At 60.4% G+C, this 27,850-nt stretch overlaps 3 protein-coding genes and 2 non-coding genes across 8 annotated transcripts; all 5 read left to right on the top strand.

Moving 5' to 3' along the window:
• Positions 1-163: 163 nt before the first annotated feature.
• On the top strand, positions 164-12,164 carry NACA (nascent polypeptide associated complex subunit alpha). 4 transcript variants are annotated; one of them, XM_052810143.1, is made up of 8 exons: positions 325-472; positions 1,021-1,092; positions 9,892-9,977; positions 10,103-10,180; positions 10,704-10,850; positions 11,186-11,314; positions 11,653-11,775; positions 12,036-12,164. In XM_052810143.1, exons 2-8 carry the CDS (start codon positions 1,023-1,025, stop codon positions 12,048-12,050), a joined length of 648 nt encoding a protein of 215 aa, XP_052666103.1. In that variant the 5' UTR covers positions 325-472; positions 1,021-1,022; the 3' UTR covers positions 12,051-12,164. The 4 variants fall into 4 exon arrangements, with proteins under 4 accessions (XP_052666104.1, XP_052666101.1, XP_052666103.1 ...); XM_052810142.1 differs by lacking the exons at positions 325-472; positions 1,021-1,092 and adding exons at positions 7,125-7,590; positions 7,675-8,415; XM_052810144.1 differs by lacking the exon at positions 1,021-1,092 and having other exon boundaries at positions 164-472.
• Positions 12,165-14,160: 1,996 nt separating this feature from the next.
• Positions 14,161-22,941, top strand: PTGES3 (prostaglandin E synthase 3). Its single transcript, XM_052810206.1, has 8 exons — positions 14,161-14,369; positions 19,636-19,749; positions 19,920-19,989; positions 20,250-20,348; positions 20,568-20,657; positions 21,156-21,218; positions 21,528-21,552; positions 22,076-22,941. Coding segments are annotated over exons 1-8 (483 nt in total). The 5' UTR covers positions 14,161-14,367; the 3' UTR covers positions 22,096-22,941.
• A 506-nt stretch (positions 22,942-23,447) lies between these two features.
• Positions 23,448-26,844, top strand: ATP5F1B (ATP synthase F1 subunit beta). The gene is made up of 10 exons (XM_052810158.1): positions 23,448-23,608; positions 23,969-24,151; positions 24,490-24,664; positions 24,894-25,015; positions 25,255-25,439; positions 25,530-25,688; positions 25,821-25,943; positions 26,024-26,236; positions 26,328-26,529; positions 26,647-26,844. Exons 1-10 carry the CDS (start codon positions 23,467-23,469, stop codon positions 26,742-26,744), a joined length of 1,602 nt encoding a protein of 533 aa, XP_052666118.1. The 5' UTR covers positions 23,448-23,466; the 3' UTR covers positions 26,745-26,844.
• On the top strand, positions 24,195-24,269 carry LOC128152266 (small nucleolar RNA SNORD59). Its single transcript, XR_008238580.1, has one exon. It is a non-coding gene; the product is annotated as a small nucleolar RNA SNORD59 (small nucleolar RNA).
• LOC128152265 (small nucleolar RNA SNORD59) lies at positions 25,109-25,182 on the top strand. The gene has a single exon (XR_008238579.1). It is a non-coding gene; the product is annotated as a small nucleolar RNA SNORD59 (small nucleolar RNA).
• Positions 26,845-27,850: the final 1,006 nt, after the last annotated feature.

Genomic DNA, 27,850 nt, shown 5'->3' with positions numbered 1-27,850 from the left:
CGGGACGCGCCGAAGTGGGAGGGGGCCGGGGCCCGGGTCTGCGTCCCGTCCCCGCGGGGAGGAGCTGGGGGGCCTTGCCCTTGCCCTGCAGCCGCAGGGTCGCTGCCCCCCGTACCCCTGCCCGTACCCCTGCCCACGGGGTCCCTGCCGGCACCCGGGGGGGGGGTCCCAGCCCCACAACTGGGGCCAGGCCCCACGTTCATGGTGTCTCAGCCCCACACCCGGAGGGGTCCTAGCTCCGTTTCCACGGAGGTCCCTGCCCCACACCTTGGGGTCGCCGCCCACGGGGGGTCCCGGTCCCACCCCGGCCCCTTTGCCGCCGGACGGGGCCCGGAACGGCGGAGCGCGGCCGCTGGGGCGGGGCGGGCGGTGGGCCGCTGCCCCTGCCCCGGAAGTGCTCGTCTTCCCGGAAGTCGCGCTTCCAGGAGCTCGGTCTCTTTCCGCCGCCATCTTGGGCCCTACTCCCCGCACAGTGAGTCCCGTCGCCGCCATCCGCCGCCATCCGCCGACGCGCGGGCCTGGGGCCGCTGCGGGGGCTGCCTGCCGTTCGCGGGCCGCGGCCGGGCCGGGAGGGAGGGCGGGAGGGCGGTGGCGGCCCGGCCGAGGCCGCCGCTGGGGCCGTGGTCGCGCCGGGCAGGGCCGGGAGGGCCGGCGGGGACGGCCCCGCGCACCGGGAAGGGGCCGCTCGCTCCGGGGTGGGGGGCGGGAGGGCAGGAGAGGCGACCGAGGCCCCGGTCCCGGCCGCCGGGGGAGGCTAGCGCCGCAGCCGGGCGGGGTGGGAGCCCCGTTGGCGGCCCCGGGATCGGCCCGTGCCGTGCGGTGCTCGGGGCCCGCTGGGCCTGGGGTGTCCGGTACCGACCAGGCGACTGAGCCGTCTTCGCAGACCTGTCGGTACCGGGAGGCGGGCACGGGACTGGCGCGTGGCTTCGGGAAGAGCGAGTTACCGGCGCCCCGTGAGCCGCTCTCGGGCGGTCCGGAGCCCCGGCGAGCCCGGGCCTGTTGGGTTCTCCCTTTCCCCAGAAATGCCCGGCGAAGCTACAGAAACCGTCCCGGCCACGGAGCAGGAGCTGCCGCAGCCGCAGGCTGAGACAGGTGAGGCTGAGGGGGGAACCGGGCTGGCGGGGGGGGAGCGTCCCCGTCCCCGCGGCCTCTGGGCGCTGGCTCGGTCGCTTTTAAGTGGGGGAAAAAGGGGACCCGGGGAGGCTGGGGGGCTCGGGTGTGCTGGGGGCTCAGTGGGTGAGGAGCTGGCCAGCGCTGCGTGACACCGACTTGAGTCTTGTCCACTTTACCCTGGGGGCATTTGGGGCGTCCGCTCCATGGCCTGAGCCCCCTTCTCACTCGGCCTCCCTTTTGTCATACTGCTTCCTGTTGCCAAAACAAATCTGTTTTGTGGTTTCCTACCCAAAATCCCATCGGCTGTCTCTATGGGAAATGTCACTAAACTCATGTCGTTTGTGGTCCTTCATGTCCTAAAACATTGGGGAGAGCATTATGTCAGCCATGCTCTGTACCTGGTTTGTATGGTCCCGTTACGGATTTGAGTGTTGGAGCAGTGGGAGCGGGAGGAAAACGGCTGTAGCCAGGTCAGGGTACAGCCATGCGGTGACTGGGACAGTCGGGGACGCATACGAACATTAATAATCCCTTTGCGCTCTGGAACTGGTTGGGTTTAGGAAGGCGATGCGTGGCTCTGTGTTGGAAAGTCACAGTGGGGCCGGGGAGCGTTGCTGCACCGGCCTCACACCAGCCAGGGGCGCCAGCACTGGGATTCGGGGCAGCTCAAAAACGCCAAGGCAGGCGAGCGTGGGCTCCTGTGCCCACCATGGGGCAGGGGCTGGTCTCCAGCCTGTGCTGGGACCTGCTGCCTGACTCCCTTGAAGGAGTCCCGGGTGCTGGGGTCCAGCTGGCAAATGCTCTGCCCGGGTTTGCTGCGTCTCTGCCCCAGGCTCAGGGACGTGCTGCAGGAATACATGACTGGGCATTGTCACCCGGCTTGGGGGAGCCACACGGTGCACGACAGTGAACAGGGGTCCGTCCAAAGGGTGCTTTGGATTTGGGAACCACGAGGGAAGTCAGGAGGTGCTGGCAGAAAGCTTCCCTGAGGAGGAAGCGGCCCCCCACGCCTGGTGGGGCCAAGTGACGGCTGTCAGTGCGACAGCTGTCACGTCAGGTCCTGGGGAGCTGCTGTACTTTTGGTCTCTCTCCAGGCGTAGCTGGGATTCCTGCGGTGGGGCCGCTTCCCAGCATCCCCCCGCCTCTTCCCAGGACAGTTTTTCTCTTGGTCTCGGGCGACAACTCATGCCTTTTCTCCTCCCAAAGCTCTGCTCCTCTTGAGTCTCTAACGACTTCAGGGAGCACGCGTAGGTCAGTAGAAGCTGGCCGTGGGCAGTGTGTGCTGAGCAGCAAATGCTGTTACAGTACTTGCTCCCCGGGCCCTGGGGGAGCACGGGGGGCTCCTGGGGGAGCGACAAGGGCAGCCGCAGAGGCCCGAGCAGCTGTGGGGCTCACGGGAGCTGTCAGGTAGGTCTGCAGGCAGAGGGTGGAGGCAAAGGGTGTGCCTGAGTGCGAGGCCTGTCATGTTTATCCCCTCTCTGCTGAGCTGGCTGTTCTGAGATCTGGCAGCACAAGAGGAGCTGGAGCTGGGGGTGCTGGTGCAGGTTTAGCAATTGCCCCGTGGGTGGGAGTCGTCAAGCAGTTTGCTTTGATGTTCGTCTTATTCTTCAGAGGTTGGTTGGTCCATGGAAAGCTTGTGAGGTTGGGTTCAGCAGTCTCTAATCCAGCGCTACACGGCTTTAGCTTTCAGGTGTGGGCAGCAGTGCCGCGGGAGGCTCTGCGGCCCAGTTGGTTTAAGCATCCCTTAAAAATTAGATGTGCTTTTTGAGAATCCTGCATCTCACTGGTGTTTGCGGAAGGAGCCACCGGAGAAGTGGGGCGCTCAGCGGAGAAGTGGCGAATTGGAAATGTCGTGCTTATCACAGGAACATCCTCAAACGGTGCTGGTGAGGCATCGCTGGAGATGGAGAAGGAACAGGGGGAGCTGGCAGGGATAAATGAGCTTTCCAGAGAAGGCAGTTGTCTGTGCAGCTTGTTCTGTGAAGGGCTCGGGACCAGCTCAGCTCTTGGCCGGGGTTGTTCCTCCTTTTTGAGGTGCCAGTAGGTTCCCTGGAGCAGGAAGTGTCCTGGCGCCTGCTGGCACGAGGCACCGATGTCTGGCAGCACTTGTTGAGCAGCTGCCCAGCTCCGGGTAGGTTCCCATCTCCCACCACCCCATGTTTTGGGGCAGGTTGGGGAAACGGGGCATTAGAAGCATCTTCTGGGCCACTGTTCTTGCGGCAGAGAAAGGGATATCACCCACAGAGGAGGCTGCTGTGAGTTCCACGCATGTGTTACTGCTCTGGACAGTATCAAGGTGAGGACTTGAGTCTGTGACTAGCCCTAATCACAGCGTAGGAGAGGTTGGGCAGGGACAGCGGACACGCAGGCAGGGCTGGCCCCGTTGTGGGTCAGTGGGTGACCTGTGCAGAGCCAGATGTGGCTGCAACGGTGAGAGCCAGTGCCTCACGTGGAAGCGGGAGGGGATCTGTTGGTCCCTTGATGTGATGGGGTTTCTGCGAACCGGACTGTGATTTGGGCTCTGCAGCTCTCGGTGGCTTCTCCTCAGCAGCCGGCCCAGCTGCGGTCCCTTCGCCGTCCCTCCCAGCAGACACGCCAGGACATGCTGCCTCTGGGTTTGGGGTTGATGCTGTGTGTGGGGCTGGAGCTGCCGAAGGGCGATTGTGTGGCTGGGCCGGTTCTGCTCTCCCGACCGGCAGTGGTGCTGGTTACGCTGGTCAGACCAGCGCTGCCCTCCCCGGCTTTCATGGCCTCTTCCCTGAGTCGTTCCCTTTGATTGCCAGCTGACGTTTGGAATGGCAAGGGCCGGGCTCTCTCCCATCTGGAGGCGGGGTGTGTGCTGGGGGAGCTGGACAGGGAGCGCTCCCTTGGTGAGCGCTCTCTCAGTCGTCCGGACTTGCCTTAATAAACTGTTGTTCTCACCCGTTCAGCTCCAGCTGCCCTTCCTCCCGCAGCCCCTGTTGCAGCGCCAGGTACTCAGACCCTACTTGTTAACACCTCGTGTGCCACATTAACCAGAGTTTGCTGTTCTGGGTGGTTGCAGTTATATTAACCCTAACAGCTTGCACTGGGGAGTGCAGGTCACTGCATGGGGGTCAGGACTTCGGGTCCCATCCCCTTGGTGTGGGTGAGGCAACCCCTGTGCCTCAGCGTCCTTGTCCCCAAAGGGTGCCTGCCTGCCGGGAGGGTCTGCCTGTCACACCAGGGCTGGAGGGAGGGGGCTGCCCTCTGCCACAGCACAACTGCCAGAGTGCTCCTGGAACAGTTATGCATGCCACTGTGTTAAATTTGAGTTTTCTTTCCTATCATTGGGTGGGTTCCCGTCACCCCCCTGCGCCGGCCAACCTGGAATGCAATTTCCCAGGCTTGGGAGCAGCACTGGGAGTCTGGCTGGGCCTCCAGGGCTCCATGAAGGTTATGGCAACCCCTTTGGTAGGGAAGAGCCAAGGGCAGAGCTGGCGGCAAACCCTGGCCCCTGCGCTGGCCCCATTGGGTTTCTGCTGTTGCCAGCCTGCTGGGGCTTCCTGGCATTTTCAGGTGCCACCTACAGCCATGCCAGGGTTTCAGCCACAGCTGCTCTCAACAGGGAAACCTGGAGTGGCAGTACTGATCCTGGCATTGGGTTTTTCCTTCTGTGACTTGCGCCCATCAGCTAGCTCACATGCTGGCACAGCAGGCTCTGTAAAATTGGTGCTGGTTTCTAGAAGCGGATGAATGTCCGCTTCAACTGGTCCCGGTCTGCGCTGGAACTGGCAGGTCAGGCGGACTTTCATCTGCTGCTCTAGAAGCCAGGCACGAAGGCTGGGGGGAAGGCCAGGGCCAGGATGGCGCCGCCTGTGCTGGGCAGGCTGCCTTCTCCTGGCCTCCTCTCCCTTCTCTCATGGGTTCACTCTGTTTCTCTCCTTTAGCTGTTCTTCATGCTGCTCATTCCCCACCTCTGACTCCATCTCCGGGCCCAGCTGGCCAGGCCCTCCCAGCGGAGCCGCCCAGCCCTGCTGCAGCTCTGCCTGCCCCTGCTGGCCCCCGGGCCCCCGTTTCCCCTGCTGTGGTCCCAGCTGCAGCGATCCCTGTGTTTTCTGTTCCCCCCCAGCTCCCTGCCCCAGCTCTGCAGGTCCCAGTTACCACTTCCCCTCCTCCAGCTCCGCAGTCCCCAATGGATTTTGCAGCCCCAGGATCTCCAGGGCCTGCCCCAGTTAGCCCAGTGTCTCCAGGACCCCCGGCCCCAGTGTCTCCTGCTCTGGCTGCTGCTCCTACTGCAGTGACAGTGGCCCCCTTCGCCCCCACTGTGAGCCCTGGTTCTCCCCCTGCAGCTCTTGCCTCTCCTGTGAAAGCTGCCCCCCCTGCTGCCCCTCTGAGCCCCACAGGAGCTGGAGCCCAGGCTCCTCTCCCTGTCCCCATGGCAGCCTCGCCAGCCCCTGCTCCTTCCCAGGGCACTGGGGCAGCCCCGGCTGCTCTCCCACCCCCACCTTCCCTTCCCCTTATGGCATCTCTCCCGGCAGCAGCCCCCACTCTCCTGCCTTCTTCTGCTGTGCCTCCTGAGGCAGCTTGTCCACAGAGCCCAGGCTCGCCCCCTCTTCCCGCAGCAGCCCCTCTCTGTCCTGCTGTGGCACCAGCAGCGGCCACCCCGGCAGTACCAGTGTCTCCTGGCAGCCCTGCCTCCGCTCTGCTGGCTTCTGCTTTGGCCTCTCCCCAAGCCCCAGCCCCCAACTCTTTCCTGCCCCCGCTTGCTCCTCCCCAGTGCCCGGCCCTGGCCAGTGCCATCTCTCCACCTGTCTTCCTGGCTGCCCCCATGGCCCTGGCCCCGTTGTCACCCCCTGCCCCTTTGCTGCCAGCTGGGATGTCTCCTGGGAGTCCTGCTTCTGCCCCACAGGGCCTAGCCCCTGGTGCTCCAGTCCCTCCACTGATTCCCGTTGCTCCTTCTGTTGCCAAGACCTGTCCCACGGGCCATGCCCCGGTGGCCCCAGCAGCCCCAGCTGTTGCCCCTGTCACCCCTGCGGTTCCAGCTGCAGGAGACCCAGTCCCTCCCTCCATGGCCGGGACACCTGGGAGCCCAGACCTTTGGGTAGCGCCTGCCACTGCAGCAGCTCCCATCGCTCCTGCCCTGTCCAAACCCTCTCCGGGAGCTGCCACGTCTCCCCCAGGGCCGCCGACAGCAGCATCTCCCAGTGCTGTACCAGCAGTGGCCACAGCTGCTCTGGCTAAAGCAGCTCCAGCGAGGCCTGTCTCCCCTCTGGCAGCTCCTGTGCCTGCTGCCCCCCTCAGCCCCTGCCAGCTCCCCGCCTGTCACACTGGCGGTGCCAGCTCCAGCCACCACTACTGCAGCCAAAGTGGCTCCCCTGAGCCCAGTTGCTGTCCCCTCTGCCCCTGCCGCACTGGCGATGGCAGCTCCACCAGCTCCAGCTGCCCCTCCTGCAGCCAAAGCGGCTCCCGTGAGCCCAGTCGCTGCCCCATCTGCTCCCTCTGCCCCTGCTGCACCAGCTCCTGCAGCTCCACCAGCTCCGGCTGCCCCTCCTGTAGCCAAAGCAGCACTAGTGAGCCCAGTCACTGCTGCATCCACCCCCTCGGCCCCTGCCAGCTCCCCGCCTGTCACACCGGCGGTGTCAGCTCCAGCCACCACTACTGCAGCCAAAGTGGCTCCCCTGAGCCTGGTTGCTGCCCCTGCTGCACCAGCTCCTGCAGTTCCACCAGCTCTGGCTACCCCTCCTGTAGCCAAAGCAGCACCTGTGAGCCCAGTCACTGCTGAATCCACCCCCTCAGCCCCTGCCAGCTCCCCGCCTGTCACATCAGCGGTGATGACTCCAGCCCCCACTAGTGCGGCCAAAGGGGCTCCCCTGAGCCCAGTCGCTGTCCCCTCTGCCCCTGCTGCACCAGCTCCTGCAGCTCCACCAGCTTCAGCTGACCCTCCTGCAGCCAAAGCGGCTCCCGTGAGCCCGGTCGCTGCCCCATCTGCCACGGCTGCATCAGTGACGGCAGTTCCACCAGCTCTGGCTGCCCCTCCTGTAGCCAAAGCAGCACCTGTGAGCCCAGTCACTGCTGAATCCACCCCCTTGGCCCTTGCCAGCTCCCCGCCTGTCACATCAGCAGTGATGACTCCAGCCCCCACTAGTGCGGCCAAAGGGGCTCCCCTGAGCCCAGTCGCTGTCCCCTCTGCCCCTGCTGCACCAGCTCCTGCAGCTCCACCAGCTTCAGCTGACCCTCCTGCAGCCAAAGCGGCTCCCGTGAGCCCGGTCGCTGCCCCATCTGCCACGGCTGCATCGGTGACGGCAGCTCCACCAGCTCTGGCTGCCCCTCCTGTAGCCAAAGCAGCTCCCGTGAGCCCGGTCACTGCCCTGTCTGCTCCCTCTGCCCCTGCCGCACCAGCTCCTGCAGCTCCACCAGCTCTGGCTGCCCCTCCTGCAGCCAAAGCAGCTTCCGTGAGCCCAGTCACTGCCCCATCTGCCCCCTCTGCCCCTGCTGCACCAGCTCCTGCAGCTCCAGCTGTCCCTCCTGCAGCCAAAGCGGCTCCTGTGAGCCCGGTCACTGCCCCCTCTGCCCCTGCTGCATCGGTGACGGCAGCTCCACCAGCTCCAGCTGCCCCTCCCGCAGCCAAAGCAGCTCCCAAAAGCCCTGTTGCTGCTCCCTCTGCCCCAGCCACACCAGCTCCTGCAGCCCCACCAGCTCCAGATGCCCCCACCACGGCTAGAAAGCCTCTGAAGAGCAGCCCTGTTGCTGCCCCGTCTGTTCCCTCTGCCCCTGCTGCTCCAGTGCCGGCAGCTCCACCAGCTCCAGCTGCCCCCGCTGCGGCCAAAGCACCTCCCAAGAGCCCTGTTGCAGCCACACCAGCTCCTGCAGCTCCACCAGCTCCAGCTGCCCCCCCAGCAGTCCCTGCCCCAGCACCTGGCACGCTGGTTCCCACTCCAGCCCCGGTGGTTCCTGGTGCTCCCCTGAAGCCATCGGCCGATCGTGCTGCCCCTGCTTCCCAGAAACCAGAAGCCAGCCTTCCTGGCTCTGCCCCGGTGGGTAATGTCCCGCCGCCTGCCTCTTCTGCACCAAGCGCTACCCCCACGAAGAAGCAGCCCCCTCCCAGTAAGGTTGCCAAGCTGGCCCCCCGCCAACCTCCGTCCAAACCCCCCTCGAAGGCCCCGGCCCCTGTCAGCGCTGCCGTCGACGACGATGACCTGCCGCCTCTGATCCCCCCAGAGCTGCCCGCTGCCGAGCCGCCGGTGCAGCCCATCCTGGTGGACCTTTCTCCCCGAGCAGCCGTGGCCCCTGCTGAGGCCCCTGCTCCTCCAGCTAAGCAGCCTGTCCTGAAGAATGACAAGGGTATTTGCCACCTCGGTTTGCCGTGTGCATGGAGTGTCACTGGCTGCCCACTGGATACTAACCCGTAGACGGGGCCCGGGTGCCCCTACGTCGCTTGGTGTGTCGGTCTAGACAAGTAGTCTGTGGAAGTACAGCAGCGGAGGCAGGCCTGAACCATGCCAGACCGAGCTGAACCTGCCCGAGCAGGCGGTGAGCCGGGGAACGGGGAGGGGAGATGCCCCGCGGCCACGGGATCGGGCAGGTCAGGGCTCGGCATGGTCCAGTGCCAGCGGGTCGGTGTCACTAACGCGTGTTCTCGGGCACGGAGCACGGCGTGGCTTGTGGCGTGGGCGCTGCGACTGTTGCCTGAGCTGGCTTCACACTGAGGCTCTGGGAAGAGCTATCGTGTGCCTGTACCCCGTTGTGTGTGTCTGGTGTCCACCGTGGTTTTCCTCATGTCCGCCCGCCAGCGAAGGGGAGCTGCGGGCAGCGCTGGTGCCAAAACAGGCCCGTCCCTGCGCCCTGGGGAAATTCCTTTGCCTGCCTGAACTGTTGGGATCCCCTGGGCATGCACCGACAGCCTGCAGAGAGCTTTGCCGAGGGCTCCTGCGTGCTTGGCGTGGCCATGGGCGAGAGGCCCTTTCCAGAGAAGGAAATGGCACTGAATTCAGGTAAAGGCTGCATGAGAGGGCGTCGTGGTCACCCTCTGGCCTCTTCCGAGGCTGGAGACGCCCGGCTCTGCTTCGTTTGCTCCCACGTGGTCGGACATCGCTGTGCCGTGGTTTGCAAGCTAATCATGGCACTGCAGCAGTGGTGCAGGAGCTGGCAGCCCTCTGAGCCTCCTGGGCTCCGGCAGCTTTCAGGACCTGGCACAGAGGCCAACCTGAGCATCCAAAGATGCTGTTCCCTGATGGGCATTTTCAAGGTAATTACAGATCGTCCCCTGTAATGAAGTCACAGAAAAGTGCAGCAGCCCCAAGGAGTTGGTGAACTGGGTCTTGTTTCTGTGCCATGTGCTTGAGGTCCTGCAACCCCAGCTTCACTGCTACCTGAACAGGTTTGAGGGGAAGCGAGGGAGTCCCTGTCAGCACAGGGCTGCTGCTGACTCACCGCGCAGGGAGTGCCACCCTGCACTCCTCCTCGAGCCAGGCCACTGCACTGGTCAGCGTGGTGCCTCAGACTCGGGGAGCAGCTCAGGCTGGGGCTGCCTCCTGTTCCAGAGCCAGCCTCCGGGCACCCGCAGTGCTTTGGCACCTGGCTTCCACCATGGTGAGAGTGCTCAGAACAGGCTCTTGTGCCACCCGCTGCTGATGGCGTTTGGGATTGCAGAGATAGTTCCTTCTACCAGATACTGCTTAACCATGCTGACTGGAAACTGCGTCAGCATTTGGAACCCCCAGCAACAAAGGCAACACCGAAGCAGTATGGTTCTTTGATCTTCCTGTGTCCCCTGGGCCTACCTGAGCTGGAAAGAGTGACGTGTGTTTGTTTCTGTAGGGTCCGGAACAGAGTCTGACAGTGATGAATCCGTACCAGAGCTCGAAGAGCAAGACTCCACACAGGCCACAACACAGCAGGCACAGGTAGGGCAGGCGGCATGCATCAGCCGCATCCCTGCACCCAGCAGCGGCGGAGCAGGATCTCTGCTGGTGCTGTCCACCGCTACCTCGGGATTCTCATGGGTCCCTCTTGTTTTCTCTCCTTGCAGCTTGCAGCAGCAGCTGAAATAGATGAAGAACCCGTTAGCAAAGCAAAACAGAGCCGGAGCGAAAAGAAAGCACGGAAGGTGAGGTGGGATGGTGGGTGGGCCAAACCTGTGTGCAGCAAACAGCCTGCCTGTGGATAGCTGAGCTTCGCCTCAGGGTCCAGCATGGTATCCCCAAGTGCTGGGGTCTTCGCCCCATGAACCCTGTTCAGGGCTGCAGCTCCTTACCTCCCACCCGTGTACAGGAGCAGCCAGGCGTTCAGGAGCTGAGGGGTTTGTGCAACTTTCTGCCCTTGTCAGGCCCCCAGGCAGGGGGATGCCCCGTTCACGGGCAAAATCCTTGTGTCTGCAGGGGCTTGGGGTCATGCTATGGATCTCACCAGTCCTGGGACTAGAAAGGTCCCTCCCAGGCTCCCAGCGCACTCTCAGGCTAAAAGCCTGGGAATGCTTCTCTGCAGCAGTAAAATGCACATTTTCATTTGCGTGAGCATGCCGATCATTGGACTTGGGTCTCTGGGGAGCAGATGAGCGGATGCATTTTTTCACGGGCTGGGCTGTCTCAGTAACTCTTCTTTCCCTCCCTTACCTTTCTTGTGTTTTTCAGGCAATGTCTAAACTGGGCCTTCGCCAGGTAACAGGAGTAACCAGAGTCACCATCCGGAAATCTAAGAACATCCTCTTCGTCATCACAAAGCCAGACGTGTACAAGAGCCCAGCGTCAGACACCTACATAGTCTTTGGCGAAGCGAAGGTGAGCTGACACTGCGTAGTGTCTGGCAGCCACATTAACCTGTGCTCGCAGCAGTGGGGCGGCGGGCCACTTAGCTGGGGTTCCTCCTTGCCACATGTGTGCTGTGGCTGCTGTCGGCTGGTCCCAGCTGCTGTGTGCCCCCCCCTTCACTGCGGGATGTGGGCAGGCCTGGGGTCCGTGCCAAGGGCCGACTTCCCGGCTAGGTTGTGTGGCAGAGCCGTTCGATGTGCTGGCACCGCTGCAGCGCGGGGAGCACAGCTGTGGCCCTCTGAGCCTGTGTGCTGACATCCCACTGCGCAGGGCTGGCCTCGCTTAACACTTCTTCCCTCCTCCAGATCGAAGACCTGTCCCAGCAAGCCCAGCTGGCAGCTGCTGAAAAGTTCAAAGTGCAAGGAGAAGCTGTTTCAAACATCCAAGAAAACACACAGACCCCCACCGTGCAGGAGGAGAGCGAAGAAGAAGAGGTATGCCTTCCCCAGCCTGTCTCTGCGGGGCTGGGCGCTTCACTGCAGACCTGAGCCAGCTGTGAAGCGTCCTGAGTTTGTGTTAAGACCTGCGGTTTCCCTTCCCTCATCTATGTCTTCGCCATGATGGCAAAGGGAGAACGCAGGGTCCTTCCCCTGGAGGATCTGGTCCTGGGGACTGTCCCCAGGGCTGGGCAGTGCATGGTCTTACCTCCTGGGTTCCGTCTGCACGGCCTGAGTGGGAGCTGCCCCAATCCAGACAACCCCATTTTCCTCTGCCAGGCACGGAGCAAACTGTGCGTCGGGCTGGTGTGAATCCCGGGCTCTGTCTCCTTTAGGTTGACGAAACTGGCGTCGAGGTGAAAGACATCGAGCTGGTGATGTCCCAGGCGAACGTGTCCCGAGCAAAGGCAGTCCGTGCCCTGAAGAACAACAGTAACGATATTGTAAATGCTATAATGGTGAGTGTCTGCCTGGCCAGGCGGGCCTGGTGCCCGGGGTGGAGGAGAATGGTTTGTGGCGGTGGGACGTCCCTGGGGGGTAGACGTGCAGGGCGTAGTTCCCCGCTGCTGCAAGTAGGGCGTGAGCTCGGGGCCATGAGCAGAGGGACATGCCTCCCGCCTGCAGCCATGGTACCGGATCCCTCTGCGTGCCGGAGGCTGGGCTGTGGGGCTCCGTGCTGCCGGCAGGGCTGGCTCGTAACACTCCTTTCTCTCTGCAGGAGTTGACGATGTAGCTGCCAGAGGGAGGAGCCTTTTTTGGTGTTTCAGAGAAGAGTAAAATGCAACTAAATTTAAAATTTGTACTATTTCTATCAATTAATAAAAGTTGTGGCTTATTGTTGGTGAAACACTTTCTGCTCTGTGTTGGCTTTGCTGCCCTCCCCTCCCTGGTAGCCGAGGCCCCAGGGTGGAGCCTTCCTCCCGGGAAGATCTCAGCCCCGATACCCTGTCCCGTCCTGCCGCAGCGGAAGAACACCTGCCCATTCCCTCCTTTCCTTCCCGTCCCGAAGGTCGGCTGGCTGTGAGCCCGAGTCAGCATCGTGCCTGGGACACTGGGCTCAGCCCAGGCCGTCGCCCTTCGTAGGAGGCGAGGAGTCCACTGCAGGGTGTCACCTCTGTCCTCCCCCCGGGGCTTCCCTTCAGTGACTGGGGGCTTCTCGCTTCCCTGCGGCCATGGGACAGGGATGGATTGGGGCATCGCACACCTTCCAGCCTGATCCGAAGGGAGGCTGATGCTCATCTGGGTTCGGTCCTGCCGTTTCAACCTGCTGCTTTGCTGGATTGGGGTGGCGCAGCAGGGCCGAGCGGTAGAAGGGGCTGCAGTCAGTCAGGCCTGCGGGAAGCCTGGGCCTGCCCGGAAGGCTGCTGTTTGCAGGCAGAGGGGGTTTTCCCCCCCACACGCAGGGCAGCAAGCTGACATCTACCCACCCACCGCCCTGAGGCTCACGAAATGCAGAGGCTGGAGCTGTGAAAATGGGCACCTTGCTGCCGTTTAGCAGTGTTTTTTTCTCCCCTGTGCCGTAAAAGTTGGGGTTTGGAATGACTCATTAAAGCTGATGAGCGACACGGCAGCACAGGCAACCAGCGAGAAGCCTGAGAGATAATAACGGGCGATGCCAGCTGGGAGCCCTTCGCTACCCCGCAGCCTGGCAGTGCCAGTGCCGGTGGGCAGAGCTCCCGCCTGCTGGGAGATGGCAGCGCGAGGGGCTGTGAGGGAGGGCGGCCGCAGCCAAGCCTGAGTCGGGGGGAATTGAGCAGGAAGCTTGCGCAGTGGTGTTTGACGGTTTTAATTAAGAAACCGGAGAGCTGCTGGCCCAGGCAGCAGCGATGGGATTTCAGAGCCGCTTTGAGCTCCGAGAGGTCAAGCTCAGAGGCTGCAGGCGGGAGCGAGACCTGGAGAGGCCCCATCTGCTCGGTGCGGAGTTCAGTTTTCATCGGTACCGTGCTTGATCCCCCCGGGCTGTTTCCTGACTGCCAGCATGAGCAGGACTTAACTTTCGATTTGGCCCGGGGTTTTACGACCCGGTTGCTCAGCTGGCTTCGTGTTCCCAAAGGCTGCTGGCTCTGCGCAGCGGCCCTGCTCCCTGTGATATGCCGAGATGCCTTTGGCGTGAATCACCGCGTCTCCCAGGCGAAGCTGCCTCTTTTATTTTGGCGAGACGCATGGTCTGGGGAAGGCCCAGCGCCAGTGTCCCTCTGTGCGGCGGTGCCGGGGGCTCGGGGCCGGTACGGCGGCACGGTGCGGGCTCGGCAGCTGGCGCGGGCGCTGGGCAAAGGCCGGCCCTGGCCCAGGCCCGGGCCCTGCCCTGTCAGGCAGCGCGTGCTCCCGGACACTGGGGTGCGGGCCCAAAACCTTCCGGTACCAGGCAGCTCTGGGCGGGCCCGAGAGAATAAAACCGATCGCGGGGCGGGTCGGAGGTGGGCTCCGCCGGGCACGGACTCCGAGGGTGCAGCCAGGGCTCCGCGGGCCACGGGGCCCGGCCCGGGCCCGGCGATGGGGCCCAGCTGGCAACAGGCCCGAGGACGGGGCCGTGCGGGCGAGGCGCCGCCGGTGCCCGCGCCGCAGAGGCGGGGGGGTGGTGAAGGGCCCGGCCCGGCGGAGACCCGGGCCCGCTCCGCCGGCTCCGGGGGCTGCCCCGTCGCCACGGCAACCGCCGGCTCCGCCCCGGGGCGGGCGGGTCTCCAACGCGCCTGCGCGGCGAGAAGCTGCTAGAAGGGAGGAGGGAGCGGGCGCGCGCGCAGGGGGGGCGGGCGGGGCGGGCGGCTCCGCGCGCCAGAGGCCGCCGGCGGAGGGCGCGCATGCGCAGCGGCGGCGGCGGGAGGCGGCGCGGCGGGTATTTTGCTGCGTCACCAGCGCTGGGCGCCGCCGTTGCCCGAGCGCGCGGGGCATTGTGGGAGTGAGGCCGCGCCGAGCCCCGAGCCCGCCGCCGCCGCCGACCGGAGCCACGGCCCTGCCCGCCCGCGCCTGCGCCGCCGCCGCCTAGAGCCGGACCCGGAGCCGGGCCCCCCCCCCTCCCCCAGGAGCGCCAGCCGGAGCCGCAGCCGTTCGCCATGTGAGGCCCGGGGGTGGGGAGCGGCGGGGGCGCGCGGCGCGGCCCGGCCCGGCCCGGCGCGGTGCCTTCCCGCCGGCGGACGCTGTTCGCGGGAGCCCGCGCTCGGCGGCGGGAGGCGGGCCGAGGGAACGCGAAGCGGGGCGCGGGTTCCCGCCGGCGCCGGCCCGCGTGGTGACCTTGGCCGGTCCCGCTGCCGCGGCCCCGAGGAACTTCGCACGTTCGGGCGGCCGGCCCGGTGGTGCGGGCGGAGGGGGGGGGAATGGCGGCGGGCCGGGCGGCCCCGGCTCGGCGGCTGAAGTCGCGCCGGGTTTGTCCGTTTCTGCCCCGGTCTAAAGGGAGCGGGGCGCGGATCTGCCGCCCCCGCGCCGGGCTGCGGGTCCCGGGAGTGGGAAACGAGCGGGGCTGAGCCGGTCCGGGCCCTTCCCTTGGCGGGTAGGGCCGAGCTTGCAGCCGGTGCGGGGGACTCCCGAAGCGGGGGTGTGGAGCTTTGCTCCGTGGTTCGGTCGGCACTGGCGTCCACCAAACGGTAGTGGCTAAAACCGCGAAAAATTCCCGGTAAGTAAAGCCTTCCGCTGCCTGTAACGTGCAGATGTGCAAATCTGCTTCTGAGCTTTCACCTTGCCATGTAAAACATGGGTAATAGTGAAGAGACGCCGCTTCGAAGCACGTGCGGGCGCAGGAGCACCCCTCGGAAAACCTCCCCACTGCCGTCCTTGGGGTGCCACGGGGGGAGCGGGCAGAGCCGGGCGCCGAGCCTGCCCTCGGCCACGCTGCCTCGTGGGAGGTGAGCCGCTGCTGGAAGGGGAGAGGAGCCGAATGGCTGGATTTCTTCTCTGAGTGCGGCTCGCGTGGCCTCCTGTGTATCCTGAGTGGAAACCTGCACTCCAGCGTGCCTTGATGCTGCTGGAGTGCTCATGCCATGCTGGGGAGTCCTAATTAGCTGGCTTCGTTGTAATTCTATTGAGGCTGCCTCAGTGACCCAAAACCGGTATATGCTGTTTGTGACAGAGCTCCAGTCGACATGAGGGTTCTCTAGCCGTGCAAATGGAAGAGGAGCTGAACTTTGCAGTGTGATGCTTTTAAGAGCGAAATCTGGCTGTTAGGGAAGAGGCGCGCTGCCCCTGACACTGATGGCAGCGTTGACTGCTGACAGTCTGGATTTCCACGTGTTTGGCTTAAATGACTGAAGGTGGAGGTGGTAGCGCTTTTCTGAGGTTTTCGTTTGTCAGAAAGGCTGGTCTGCCACAGGTACTGAGGAAAGCTTGTAGGGCTGCTTCATCTTCATGTGACTGAAAGCGAGAAGGATGTAATAAAGCTGGGAGCTTTTCGTTTAATGTCTGTAGAATACATCATCTTGAAACTACAGTGCTACTACATCCCACTTACAATTGTCTATCCTCATAGTCTGATACTAGGGGGTTTTTTAATTAAAAAGAGCGCCTTTCCAGGGTATATAAATGAAAGCAAAATTAGTTATGTAAAACAGATTTGTCACTGCTGTCTGGGGCTGAAAATCTTGTTCAGCAGATGACTTTTGCAGTGTCCTCAAACTGTAGGAATTGTCAGGATACCTTCTAGGAAACAAAGGCGGGCTTCCAATAGATGCAGTCTACGGAGTGGACGAGGAAGCACAAGGGCAGGTTTGGAAACTTCTTGAGTCGTGCCGAGCCACAGATAGTAAGACTTGGGATTCAGCTTGTGAGTACAGCATGTAAGAAGCTGCTTTGGTGCCTGTGGTTAAGCTGGAGACTGGGGCATCTGCGCCCGAACTGCGGCTCCTGGTGTTGTGGGCAACCCACTGCAGAGCCCCCGTGGATTTGACAGAGCAGTGAGGTCTCTTGCGTGAAGCTGAGCGTGCACGTCGCCCATCAGTGGGAAACTGCTGCTGTGAAGCTTCTAGAACCTGTTATACAGTACCATTGCCACGATTGTCTTGTGAATGTGATGACTAGACGAGGCAGTCAGACGCAGATGCGTGGTGGCCGTGGCCGTTTAGGAAGTCACCAAAACGCACAGGTGGCAGCAAGTGTAGATTGGATGGAAGAAATTCTTGCTGAATGTGGAATGCAGGCAACTTGTTCCCTGGGCTGTATGCTGCTCTAAGTCTGCTGTGGTTTATTGCTACATGGAATATAGCACGTTTAAATTAAGTTCTCTGTTTCAGAGAAGTCTAAATCCCATTAGGACGTGGGGACCATACATAACCAAAGCACATACTCAGGTTGGTGCTGTTGGCGCAAGGCTGAGGTCACCTGGGATTAGTTTGGTTGAGCAAGAAGGAAGAAACATTAGGCTCTCCGTGTAACAAGTAACTACGCTTATGAGTCCTGGCAGTGTTTCTCAGTGCCTGAGAGAAAATAGAAGATTTTCTGTGGGTGTAGGGGAACCATCTCTCTGAAGTGCTCTGAGCACGTGCACGCCTTACCATTGGCTTCTGCGTGTGCGGTTGTCGCCTAGGAATCTCCGCGTAGGCAGGCAACGCAAATTAGCTGCAACTTCCGTCTCATCTGTAACTTTAGTTAGCAGTTCCAACGTATCCTGCATTACTGGTTTGAATGGTGAGTCCTGACTAAAGCACTTCACAGAGGGCCAAAGGAAGGCTTGCATTCTACCTTTGGGAGGATGAGAGATTTGAAAAAACAGGTGAAAAGAGAGAGAGAGGCAACTCCAGCATAGCTTTAATTACAGTAGGCACGTTCAGGGTGGTAAGTACTAAATATCTGGGGAGGCAGCATATGTTTAGTGTTAGAAATGTGAATTATGTTCTAGTAAATTTTCTTTGGTCTCTTTCATTCCTCTCTGGAGCTCAGATGCATGCAAGTTTCCTTCAGTTCTAGGACAGTTCAGTAAGATTTTTTCAAAGTGCTATGAACAGGCTGTTGGTGCCTCAAACCCCCTGATCTTGGCAAAGATACTGAGGTCATGGCCAAACCAAAGCTACAAGACTGAGGAATGCGTGCAGCTCCCTGGGAAGGCTGGAGATATCTCCATTGACATTGAAAATGTTTGCGAAGTGTTAATGCTATTCAGCCAGAGCCCCTGCATCATCATGGGCAGGGACACTGAGATTTCTGTTCTGATAACAGTGCATTTGAGTGATATACCAAGTTCCATGCAGTGGGATTCTTGTCTTCCAGCAGCATGAGAAATGGCTGCTGTGCAGTTCCAAAATGCAGAGAGACACAGAGGGAGCAGAGCAGGTCATTTCTCATCTTTTTTTTTTTTTACTCTGAGAGTCTTTCAGTCCCTATTAGAAAAGGGAACTTGTGTCCAATAAGGAATTAAAAATACCATGGTAAGAAAATTGCTGCTCTGCTATTGCTGTACTTTACCTGAATAAGTAGATGCCTTAGCCTGAAAAATGCTGCTAAAAGGGAAAGCGTTAGGTTTTCACCCGGTGGGACAGTATCTTGCTGGAAATGAAAGGTTGCATTCAGAAACCACTTGTTTTTTATGTTCTTGGAAGTTAAATGCTGCATTACTGGCCTCTGATCAGACATTTTCTGCACTTGTAATGGGTGCTAATGCTGGAAGAGGCAGTCGTGGCCACTTCTGCTGCTGTACTGGCCTTTCCTTGAGCTGGTGCCAGTGTTTGTACAGCTGAATTGCAAAGTACTGGTAGTGCTGATGGAGCTCAAAGCTGGCTGGTCTGGGTTTCAGCCAGGCCTGGGCTGGGTCCTGATTCGGATCGTCCTGCAGGTACAGGGGTAGGGGGAGCAGGGTAGGAATAAGCCATGGGGCAAGGGAGCAGGGTTTCTTTGGGGGGATGGTGCAGCTCTCAGTAAGTAACTTTACTAAATGTGTCATGGTTCGATACTAAGAATTGAATCAATTGATGATCAGGTGAGTCAAAATCTGTTCTGAAAGCTTAGCAGTGCTCACTTTAATAAACATTCTGAAAAGTTAATTATTCTTTTGTCAGGTTACTGTGCTGTAATTCTTAGAGTGCAGTACTGAGGCCAAATGTCCGCTCCTCAGTGTGTGAAGTGGAAGCCACTCTGTCATGTACAGATAGGAACATTAGCTTTTTTGTGTCCTCGTGTGCTTTAGCTTCCTGTAGTCAGTGTAGTCGCAACAGATGATATGGTAGGTGACCATTCAGCTCAGAGCATTTAACTTCAGTCCAACTTGCAGGTAGGTCTTCATGGTCTTCTCTGCAGGGGCATTAGCTATGAAATCCCAGTTTTGACCTTGCACCTCTGGAAGATAGCCGAAGTGTGAGAAGCACCCGTGGTCTTCTGTGCCTTAGCAACAGCAGCTCGTGCTGGGTGGCTGTTTGCTTTCTCCTGGAATGCAGACGTTCAGTTGTGGGCTTGGCCTGCGTTGCCAGGAGAATAACTGAAAGCGGGGTGGGGGGGTGGGGGGGTGGTGTTGGCCGTGGCCGAGGCCGAGGCGTGCCAAGCCGGGATTGCTTTCACCAGCTGATCAAGTATGGCCGCACTTGAGCATTGCAGGTGAGTTCTCACTGTAGAACTGGAAATGCACAAGAGTTGGTCAGGAGCCCTGCAGCGTTTTCTGGTGCCCTGGACAGGCTGTTGCTTGTTGTGGTGTTTGTGGAAAGCCAGGAGGATACCAAAGAGTGTGAGAGGTAAAGTCTATATGTCGAAGGTTGTAGCAAGAAGTCAGAACAGTGATTCTTCAGCCCTCGTACCTGTACTGACTTCAGCTGGGTCTTACTCATAGCAAATTTGTTGAAGGGTCCATTTTTTTAGTAGTATCAGTGTCCAAAAAAGTGGGCTTTTCAGTGGTTGTGCTTGGGGTTTTAATTCTTTGGGTGAAAAAAAGCATAATGAAGTCTGCCTGCGTAGCAGTTAGACGTGACTGAAATCTTGCCATCATCTGTAGTAGCTCATCTTGAAAGTTTGTCGTCATTTTGATTTGCTGTAACATTTGTTTCAGTCTCAGAGGTTTTGATAGCTTCTTCAAGGAACATCAGGGTGAGCTTTTGGGAGGTGTTATGCACCGAACACATTGTATCTCTTTATTCTTCAAAACTGTTTTCAGCCTTAAGCATCTTTTCAAGATGATTGATAATAAGCTAGTAATGCAGCTTTTAAGAACAGGAAGTCTTTTAGTTGAGCTTCTTGAAATGCAATTAAAAAAAAAAAATCAAACTGCTCAAGTTGTGTATCGGGAGAAACACAAGAAGGCCAGTGTTAAGTTTATTGGCAGCATGGAAGGGCGAGTTTTAAAATTTTTTTTTTTCAATATTGATGAAAGATATACAAAACTTGATTTGAACTTCTCTTAAATGGTCTTTTCACAGGCAGCCTGCTTCTGCGAAGTGGTACGACCGAAGGGACTATGTCTTTATTGAATTTTGCGTTGAAGACAGTAAAGATGTTAATGTAAATTTTGAAAAATCCAAACTTACATTCAGGTAAGTACCTTGGGCCTTCCCTAAGCTGAAAGGCATGGGGTGATATCTAAAGGCTCTGCTGATACTGATTAGATGACATTTTTCTTAAAAGTAGTGAGTTCTGTTAATGAAGCATATTTGTTCTATAAGGTGTTTTGTGCTAAACACAAACATTTTTGTTCTCTTAACAGTTGTCTTGGAGGAAGTGATAACTTTAAACATTTAAATGAAATTGACCTTTTTAATAATATTGATCCAAATGTAAGTATCCTTTTGACTCTCCTCTTCCTGTATTCTTAGTGCTGTATCCTGAAAAGTACTGTCCATTCTTTAGGCTGCTTCCAGTATGGTGGGCAAATTGTTCCTTAGACTGTAAGAGCAAAATGTGAAAGCATCTCTGGACAGTGTTTTTCAGGACAAAGAATAAGCTGATAGCTTAAGACAAATTAGTTTAATAGAAGCGGTTCCTGATGAAGTTTGTGATGATTATACTAACAGATACTTACTCTCTGCTTTTTCAGGAATCAAAGCATAAAAGAACAGACAGATCTATCTTGTGTTGTTTACGAAAAGGAGAATCTGGTCAGGCATGGCCAAGGTTAACAAAAGAGAGGGCAAAGGTGGGTTTGGGCTCTGTGATGGCCAGGGCAGCAGTGCCTGCTGCTTCCCCTGGTTTTTAATTTTGTTTAATATTTGGGTCATGTTTAAATTATGTAGCAGTTAATGGGTCACTTAACTGTGCTTCTGATCAGAATGGCACTTCTTATTAACCTTCCTTTTCTGACAGTAACAGCTTGTTACTCGCTTGTCCTTAAGTAACTTCTTGTGTTGATGTGCAGCTCAACTGGCTCAGTGTGGACTTCAACAACTGGAAAGACTGGGAAGATGATTCAGATGAAGACATGTCCAATTTTGATCGCTTTTCTGAGGTACAGGAAGATGAGTACCTGGAGGCTTGGGTTTCCTTCCAGGCCGTGTGTAGGCATGCAGGGACTGACAGCTGTAGGAAGAGTAGTCTTCCTTGGTGTTCCTCCTTGTGGTGCTGCCCTGGCCGCTGGTTTTGGTGCAGTCTCTGCTGGTTCGCTGAGGCACAGCTGTTGCTGGCTTTAACCTGAGCTGCAGGCTGTTGGCATGGCAGTGAGATGACCAGTTTGTCTTTGCTGTCAGATATGAAAGGAATGTATGTCCCATTGTAGATGCCGGCACTGACTCAGTGCACTGGTTGGTTTGCAAGGCAATTAATTTGAATTTTTTTTGCATGCTCCTTATAATTTCTGCATAGGTGCAGCTGATTTGTCAAAACAACTGGTGGCTGTTGGTTGTTAACAATTTTAAGTTATTTTTAGATTTTTACTGTGCTCCCCAAGTTCAGGTAGCGAGCGTGGTTGGCTTCACCCTGTAACATGGCTATTATCTCTCTGGAACAGATGATGAACAACATGGGCGGAGATGACGACGTAGACTTGCCAGAAGTAGATGGGGCAGATGATGTAAGTACTTTGTTTGTGGTAAATATGTGCAGGGCTGGCTCAGTGCCCTGCACATCCGTTGCTGCTTGCTGAAGTCAAACTTGCATTCCTTCTTCAGCACTGTTAAAAGCTTAAATAGCACCAAACTTTATCTGGACAAATGATGTCACCTGGCAAAGTCATCTTCCTCCCCTCAAAATACCAGCTCTGATGGAAAGCATGCTGGATACTAGACTTTGGAAGTGGCAGCTCGTCTGCTGGGTTGGTGGTAGAGGGAAAAAGTGCATTCAAGTGCAGTCTGCTCCAGTTAATGTTTCTTCTTCTTTCCAGGACTCACCAGACAGCGATGACGAAAGTAAGTTGGTGTTCTCGTTTGTTTCTGTGTGCTGTGCAGCAGTGTGAGTGCTTGCTGAATGCTCCTAGCTGAGTGAGAGCCCTGAGCAGAGCCAGCAGATGTTCTGTCCTGTCAGTCTCGCTGAGCCTGGGCTGCGAGCTAATGCCAGTGCCTTGCCTGAGTGGTATGAGACAGTATAATCCGGTGAAAGCCTTTCCACACAAGCATGAAATACCAGTTTGACCTTCCCAGCCAGCTGTAGTCCTGGGGAGGCTTTGGCTTTGAGCAGCAGGCATGCGCATGGGGCATCAGTGTCGGTGGTGCTGGCTCTGCTCGATTAACTCCTGTGCACAGCCAGTGCTGCGAGCAGGGATCTTCCTTGTGAAGAACCAGGGTGAGGTCAGAGGCCTTGAACTGCCCTGTGTCCTTCTTGGTTGAGGGCTGGATCTTCTTGCTGGTGTCCCTTGTGGTACAGTCGGGTTCCTGGTAGCTTTTTAAAAAACAAACAAAACCAACCCACTAATGCTCTTCTCTTTCTCTCCAGAAATGCCAGATCTGGAGTAAGGAAAACTGTCGTCTTCAGGGTTTGGGGAAAGAACTTCATCACAACATTTCATAATTGAGATAAGAATTCCTGAGTTGATAGCCCTAAAGGGAGATCCTGCATCCTTTAACCCATTTTCAGTCCATTTTAAATGGCTTCACTGATGGTAGGTGTGTACCATTGCACGGGGCGGTCCTAAGCCATGAGAGGCAATAACGTTATGCATGAACCGTTTTCCAGACTTCCAAAAAAAAAAATAAAAATAACCAATTGAGGTGTAGGCAATCGATACAGAACAGTTGCAATAAAGTTTACAGAGCCTCCTTGCCTCGTAGCAGATGTAATTACAATGGGAGAATCCTGAATTCACACCAAGTGGTAAATGAGCATTTTTTTTCCCCTCCGCGGCCTGAAATTGTACGTTTGTACCGGGAACAAAACTGGCTGTAACACGGATGTTGTCAGTGGCTCGCCAGATTCAGCAGGCGATGTGCAGTACCTCTGTGGTGTCTTCAGGTCTGTTCCACTAAAGTTTGTATTGAAAAGGAAACAAAATTCTCCTCGTTTGGTGTTTAATGCCGAGCCGCGTGCCCCGGCCTGGGGTGGGGGGCTGGACCCCATCCCTTGGTACCGTTTGACCCTAAAGCTTTACACCTCCTCCTCCGGGGTGCGAGCGGCTGTACGTTGTTGCTTGTCAATCTGTACGTTTAGACCAAACCGTATTTGCACTGTGGGTGTGGGAGCGAGTGAGGGACGTTGGGCGCGCGTGGGCGGCTTCGAACCGGGCTGAAAAACCTCAATTTATGTTCAGAGCAGCGGGGATTTTTTTAATGTCTGCATTCTTTCTAATAAACTGTTGAAGACTCCCTGGCTTTCCTCCTGCCTGGCCCCCGCCTTCACCCACCCGCGCCTGGGGCGGGCCTCTCGCCCGTGGGTGGGTGCCTGGGGGGAAACGGGACGCGGGGCCGGCCCGGTGCTGTGGAGGGGGGGTGCTGGGCGGTGCTGTGAGCCCGGGAGACGGCGGCGTTGGCCGCGGGGGGGGGGCCGGCGGGCGGCGCGGCCCGGGCCCGCGGTCACGGCGCCTGCCCCCAAGGACAAACGCGGAACACGTGCGCCGCTGCTTCCGGCGGCTCGTCGGTCGGGTCCCGCCCCTTCCCGCCAATCCCGCCCTATCAATTCGTGACGTTCCTTGACGGATAGAGCTGCGGCCAAATCACGAGGAGGTGGAAAGCGAGCGCCCGGACAAGCCCGGCCAACGGGAGAGCGAACGCGGACGGTGCGGCTCAGGGCGGCGACCAATGGGAGCGCGCGGCAGCGGGTGACGTGCGGGCGGGCCCGCCCCGCGGGGGCCGTGTGGGGCGGGCGGGGCGCGGGGCTCAGTCGGCGCCGCCATGTTGGGGCTCGCGGGTCGCTGCTCGGCCGCCGCCGCCGCCGCCGCTCGGCCGCTGCTGCGCTGCGGGGCCGGGCCGGGCCGCGACCTCCTGCCGCTGCTTCTCAGCCGCGGGGCCGGCCCGGCCGCTGCCGCCGGGGCGCGTGAGTGCGGGGCGGCCGCGGGGTCACCTTGGGGCCTGCGGGGGCGAGGGGCGCGGGGGGCCCCGTTACCGGGGTGGGCCGGGCCAGGCTACGTGGTCAAGGCGAGGGGATGGGCCGCGCCACCGGGGTGTGGAGGGGAGCAGCGGTGCTTGGGCGCATGGCGGGGGAATCTGGGGCTGCCGGGGGTCGTGGGTGTACCGGGGGGGGTGGCGGGGGTCCTGGGTGCACCGGGGGGGTGCCGGGGTGTTGGGCACACCGCAGGGGAGCCCCAGCTCCGCACCCCCGAGGCACCTGGGAGGCCGGAGCTGCCCCTTCTCCCGCCGACCTTGATTCGTCCCTCTCTTTCCCCCTCTCCCGCAGGACGGGACTATGCAGCCCAGCCAGCCCCCGCCGCCAAGGCTGGCTCGACCACCGGCCGCATCGTGGCCGTCATCGGTGCGGTGGTGGACGTGCAGTTCGATGAGGGGCTGCCCCCCATCCTCAACGCCCTCGAGGTGCAGGGCAGGGAGACCCGGCTGGTGCTGGAGGTGGCTCAGCACCTGGGTGAGCATCTGCCGCAGGAGGGCTGTAGGGGGTGGGAGAGGGTCCTCCTGTGATGATGCGTCTTGATGACTTTCGTTCTCCTGAGCTTGCTGAAGCCACGGATTTCAATCTGAGGAGGAGGAAAATGGCTGCTGGAGGGTTCCGGCCTGCAGGGCTGCAGTCTGAGTGTGGCCTGGGCTCGGTTTTTCTCTGCGCTATTTTGTTCTTGGGTCCTGCTGCTCCTCTCGGTCCTCTTCCCAGCAGATTGTTCCCTTGACAGGGCCTGGGGAAGCCACCGGCAGCTGTCCCCAGGGTCAGCTCGAGGACGCTGCTGTGATGCTGTCCTTGGGCTTTGGCAGGGGAGAACACGGTGCGCACAATCGCCATGGATGGGACAGAAGGCCTGGTGAGAGGACAGAAGGTGCTGGACTCCGGTGCGCCCATCCGCATCCCCGTCGGCCCCGAGACCCTGGGCAGGATCATGAATGTCATCGGGGAACCCATTGACGAGAGGGGCCCCATCACCACAAAACAGTGAGTGATGCTACGGGCCAGGAGCCAATGTCACGTGGGGTCTGGAGGTGGGGGCATGGGTTCTGGAGTAGCAGACACGTGAGTGAACAGGGCTGCGGCACGTTCCTGCCATGCTCCTGTTCTCCTGGGTCGTGAGCAGGGACTGCACTTGCGTGGTCTCTTGCCAGCACCCTGACCGAGGGTCTCGCTTCAGCTGCTCAGCTCCATTTCTCTCCGCCTTCTGTTGCAGGTTTGCTGCTATACATGCCGAAGCCCCCGAGTTTGTGGAGATGAGCGTTGAACAGGAGATCCTGGTGACAGGGATCAAGGTGGTGGACCTGCTGGCTCCCTACGCCAAGGGCGGCAAGATCGGTACATTGCCTGCAGAGGAAGGGTGGGTGTCTGGGGAGGGGGGCACCCTGCCAGCCCCGCTGAGGCTTGGGACCGGTCCCTCTGCAGCAGTTTCCTTCACTGATGAGTAACTATTTGACTTTCGTTCTTCTGAGCTTTCTGAAGCAACGTTTCTTGATCTGAGGAGGAAAGAGGTGAAGGGAGACACCGGGGGCAGCTGGATCAGCTTAGGGTTGAGCAGGACTCCTGTTCCCTCCCAGGTTTGTTTGGAGGTGCTGGTGTCGGCAAGACAGTGCTGATCATGGAGCTGATCAACAACGTGGCAAAAGCCCACGGTGGTTATTCAGTGTTTGCTGGCGTGGGGGAGCGAACCCGTGAGGGCAACGACTTGTACCATGAGATGATCGAGTCTGGGGTCATCAACCTGAAAGACGCCACTTCCAAGGTGCGCTGGGTCTCCCCAGGGGGCTGGGTGGGGTCCTGGCAGCACCGGCGGCAGAGCCGTGCCGTACTGACACCTGGGTCTGGCCCGCAGGTCGCCCTGGTCTACGGGCAGATGAACGAGCCCCCGGGCGCCCGTGCCAGAGTGGCTCTGACAGGGTTGACGGTGGCCGAGTACTTCAGGGACCAGGAGGGTCAGGATGTGCTGCTCTTCATCGACAACATCTTCCGCTTCACCCAGGCTGGCTCAGAGGTCTGTGCTCGGCGTGGGGCCGCTGGCGTGCTGGCTCCTGGGGCTGAGCGCGGTGGTGGTCAGGCTGCGCTCTGCAGGGGACGCCTGGCCCCCTGCCTTGCGCAGCCTCTCACGGGCTCTGTTTCCTCCCAGGTGTCAGCCTTGCTGGGGAGAATCCCTTCCGCTGTGGGCTACCAGCCCACGCTGGCCACCGACATGGGCACCATGCAGGAGAGGATCACCACCACACGCAAGGGCTCCATCACTTCGGTGCAGGTGAGGGCAGGGCTGGCCCTGCCGCGCCGGGGAAGCCGCAGCGCCTGCCTCGGGCCCACCGTCCCCTCCCGCCTCCCCAGGCCATCTACGTGCCGGCTGACGACTTGACCGACCCTGCCCCTGCCACCACCTTCGCTCACTTGGACGCCACCACTGTCCTGTCCCGCGCCATCGCTGAGCTGGGCATCTACCCGGCCGTGGACCCGCTGGACTCCACCTCCCGCATCATGGACCCCAACATTGTGGGCCCTGAACACTATGACGTGGCCCGGGGCGTGCAGAAGATTCTGCAGGTGAGGGGGCCGGGGCAGCCCCCCACGGGGATGCTGGGGCTGGGGGCGCAAAGCCCAGCACTGGCCGCTCACCCCCCATCTCTCCCCGCAGGACTACAAGTCCCTGCAGGACATCATCGCCATCCTGGGCATGGACGAGCTCTCTGAAGAGGACAAGCTGACGGTGGCCCGGGCTCGCAAGATCCAGCGTTTCTTGTCGCAGCCCTTCCAGGTGGCCGAGGTCTTCACCGGCCACATGGGCAAGCTCGTGCCACTGAAGGAGACCATCAAGGGCTTCAAGCAGATCCTGGCAGGTAAGATGGCCCCCGGGGGGGACCCCGGGCTGGGCGTGGGGGAAGCCGGGGACCCAGGGGAGCCCAGGCTGGGCTTGGCAACCCCGCTCCCCTCCCTGACGTGGCGTCTCCCCCCAGGTGAATACGACCACCTCCCGGAGCAGGCCTTCTACATGGTGGGGCCCATCGAGGAGGCGGTGGCCAAGGCGGAGAAGCTGGCCGAAGAGCATGCGTGAGGAGGGCCCCCCCCGGCCCCTGTGCTGCCCCCCCCTCCCGGCTCCACCTGGGGCCGGACCCCCAGTATTTAACGTTTCCAATAAAACATCACTGAAAACAGTCCAGGGCCCTGTGTGCTGCGGCTCCTGTTCCTGGGGGGGGCAGGGGTCCTGCGAGCCCCCCCCTGCCTGTGGGATGGGGAGGCTGGGCTCCCACCGGCCCCCCCTGCGCTGGGCTCCCCTCCACTGTGGGATGGGGGGGCAGCAGGCCGGGCATGATGAGGGGCTGTGCTGGGGTCTGGGCTCAGCTGCTGCCGGCAGTGCAGGGACCCTCGGTCCTGGGGGTCCCCAGGAGTTGGGAGCGATCCCCCTTTGCGTGCCGGGGGGCGAACGCTGCTCCCGTTGTCTGTCTGTCGTCGTCCCGTTCCCCGCCCCCCCCCCCCCCCCCCCCCCGGTTCCGGCTCCACCATTTTGCAGCACAAAGAGGTGCCCCGGGGCCGGCTGCGGCCCCGGCAGCTGCGGCTTTGTCCGCGGGGTCCCGGGGGGCCTCGCCGGCCCGGCCCTGCCCTCCTCGGTGCGGGGCTGCGGCCCCGGCCCCGGCCGCGCCCCGGGGACACCAAGACCCCGCCTCCCCCCCCCCCCCCGCCGTGGGGCTGGGCCGAACCCCTACACCGGGGGCTCACGGGCGGAGCTGGGGGGGGGGCGGTCTGTCCCCCCAAGGGCTGCAGCCGGGGGGGGGGGGGGGTGAGCGTGGCGCGGCCCCGGTGCGGGGCTGCCCCCAGCCACCTTCTCCTTTCCCCCCCCCGGCCGCCATGAGGGGCCGCGGTCCCTTTAAATGGCGGCGCGTCCCGCGCGGCGGAGGGGGCGGCGGCGGCCGCTGACATCACGCGGGGCCGGGAGCACCTGCGCCGCCGCCCGGCTCCGCCACCGGCACCGCACCGCACCGCGCCGGGCCGGGCGGGCACCGCCGCCCCCAGGTACGGACCGCGCGGGACGGGCCCCGGAGACAGGGACGTGTCGTGTGTGTGTCCCCCCCCCCCGCTCCCTCCCCGCACCGGGACCCCCACGGGGCCGGGCCGGCTGCACGGAGACCCCCGGCTCTGTACCGGGACCCCGGGGTCTATAAA

This window comes from Harpia harpyja, chromosome 15, assembly GCF_026419915.1.
Source record: "Harpia harpyja isolate bHarHar1 chromosome 15, bHarHar1 primary haplotype, whole genome shotgun sequence".
NCBI lineage: Eukaryota > Metazoa > Chordata > Aves > Accipitriformes > Accipitridae > Harpia > Harpia harpyja.
The sequence above is the reverse complement of the archived record's forward strand: the minus strand, read 5'-3'. Positions and strand labels throughout refer to the sequence as shown.

Excerpts from the sequence above, each read along its gene's own strand:
- NACA (XM_052810141.1), top strand. The coding sequence starts at position 1,023 with ATGCCCGGCGAAGCTACAGAAACCGTCCCGGCCACGGAGCAGGAGCTG. Across the intron at positions 1,093-4,043 it reads GCAGCCGCAGGCTGAGACAG|CTCCAGCTGCCCTTCCTCCC; the intron begins GTGAGGCTGAGG and ends TCACCCGTTCAG. Across the intron at positions 4,086-5,021 it reads AGCCCCTGTTGCAGCGCCAG|CTGTTCTTCATGCTGCTCAT; the intron begins GTACTCAGACCC and ends TCTCTCCTTTAG.
- PTGES3 (XM_052810206.1), top strand. Across the intron at positions 19,750-19,919 it reads AAATCCAAACTTACATTCAG|TTGTCTTGGAGGAAGTGATA; the intron begins GTAAGTACCTTG and ends TTCTCTTAACAG. Across the intron at positions 20,658-21,155 it reads ATTTTGATCGCTTTTCTGAG|ATGATGAACAACATGGGCGG; the intron begins GTACAGGAAGAT and ends TCTCTGGAACAG.
- ATP5F1B (XM_052810158.1), top strand. The coding sequence starts at position 23,467 with ATGTTGGGGCTCGCGGGTCGCTGCTCGGCCGCCGCCGCCGCCGCCGCT. Across the intron at positions 24,665-24,893 it reads GGCCCCATCACCACAAAACA|GTTTGCTGCTATACATGCCG; the intron begins GTGAGTGATGCT and ends CTTCTGTTGCAG. Across the intron at positions 26,530-26,646 it reads CTTCAAGCAGATCCTGGCAG|GTGAATACGACCACCTCCCG; the intron begins GTAAGATGGCCC and ends GTCTCCCCCCAG.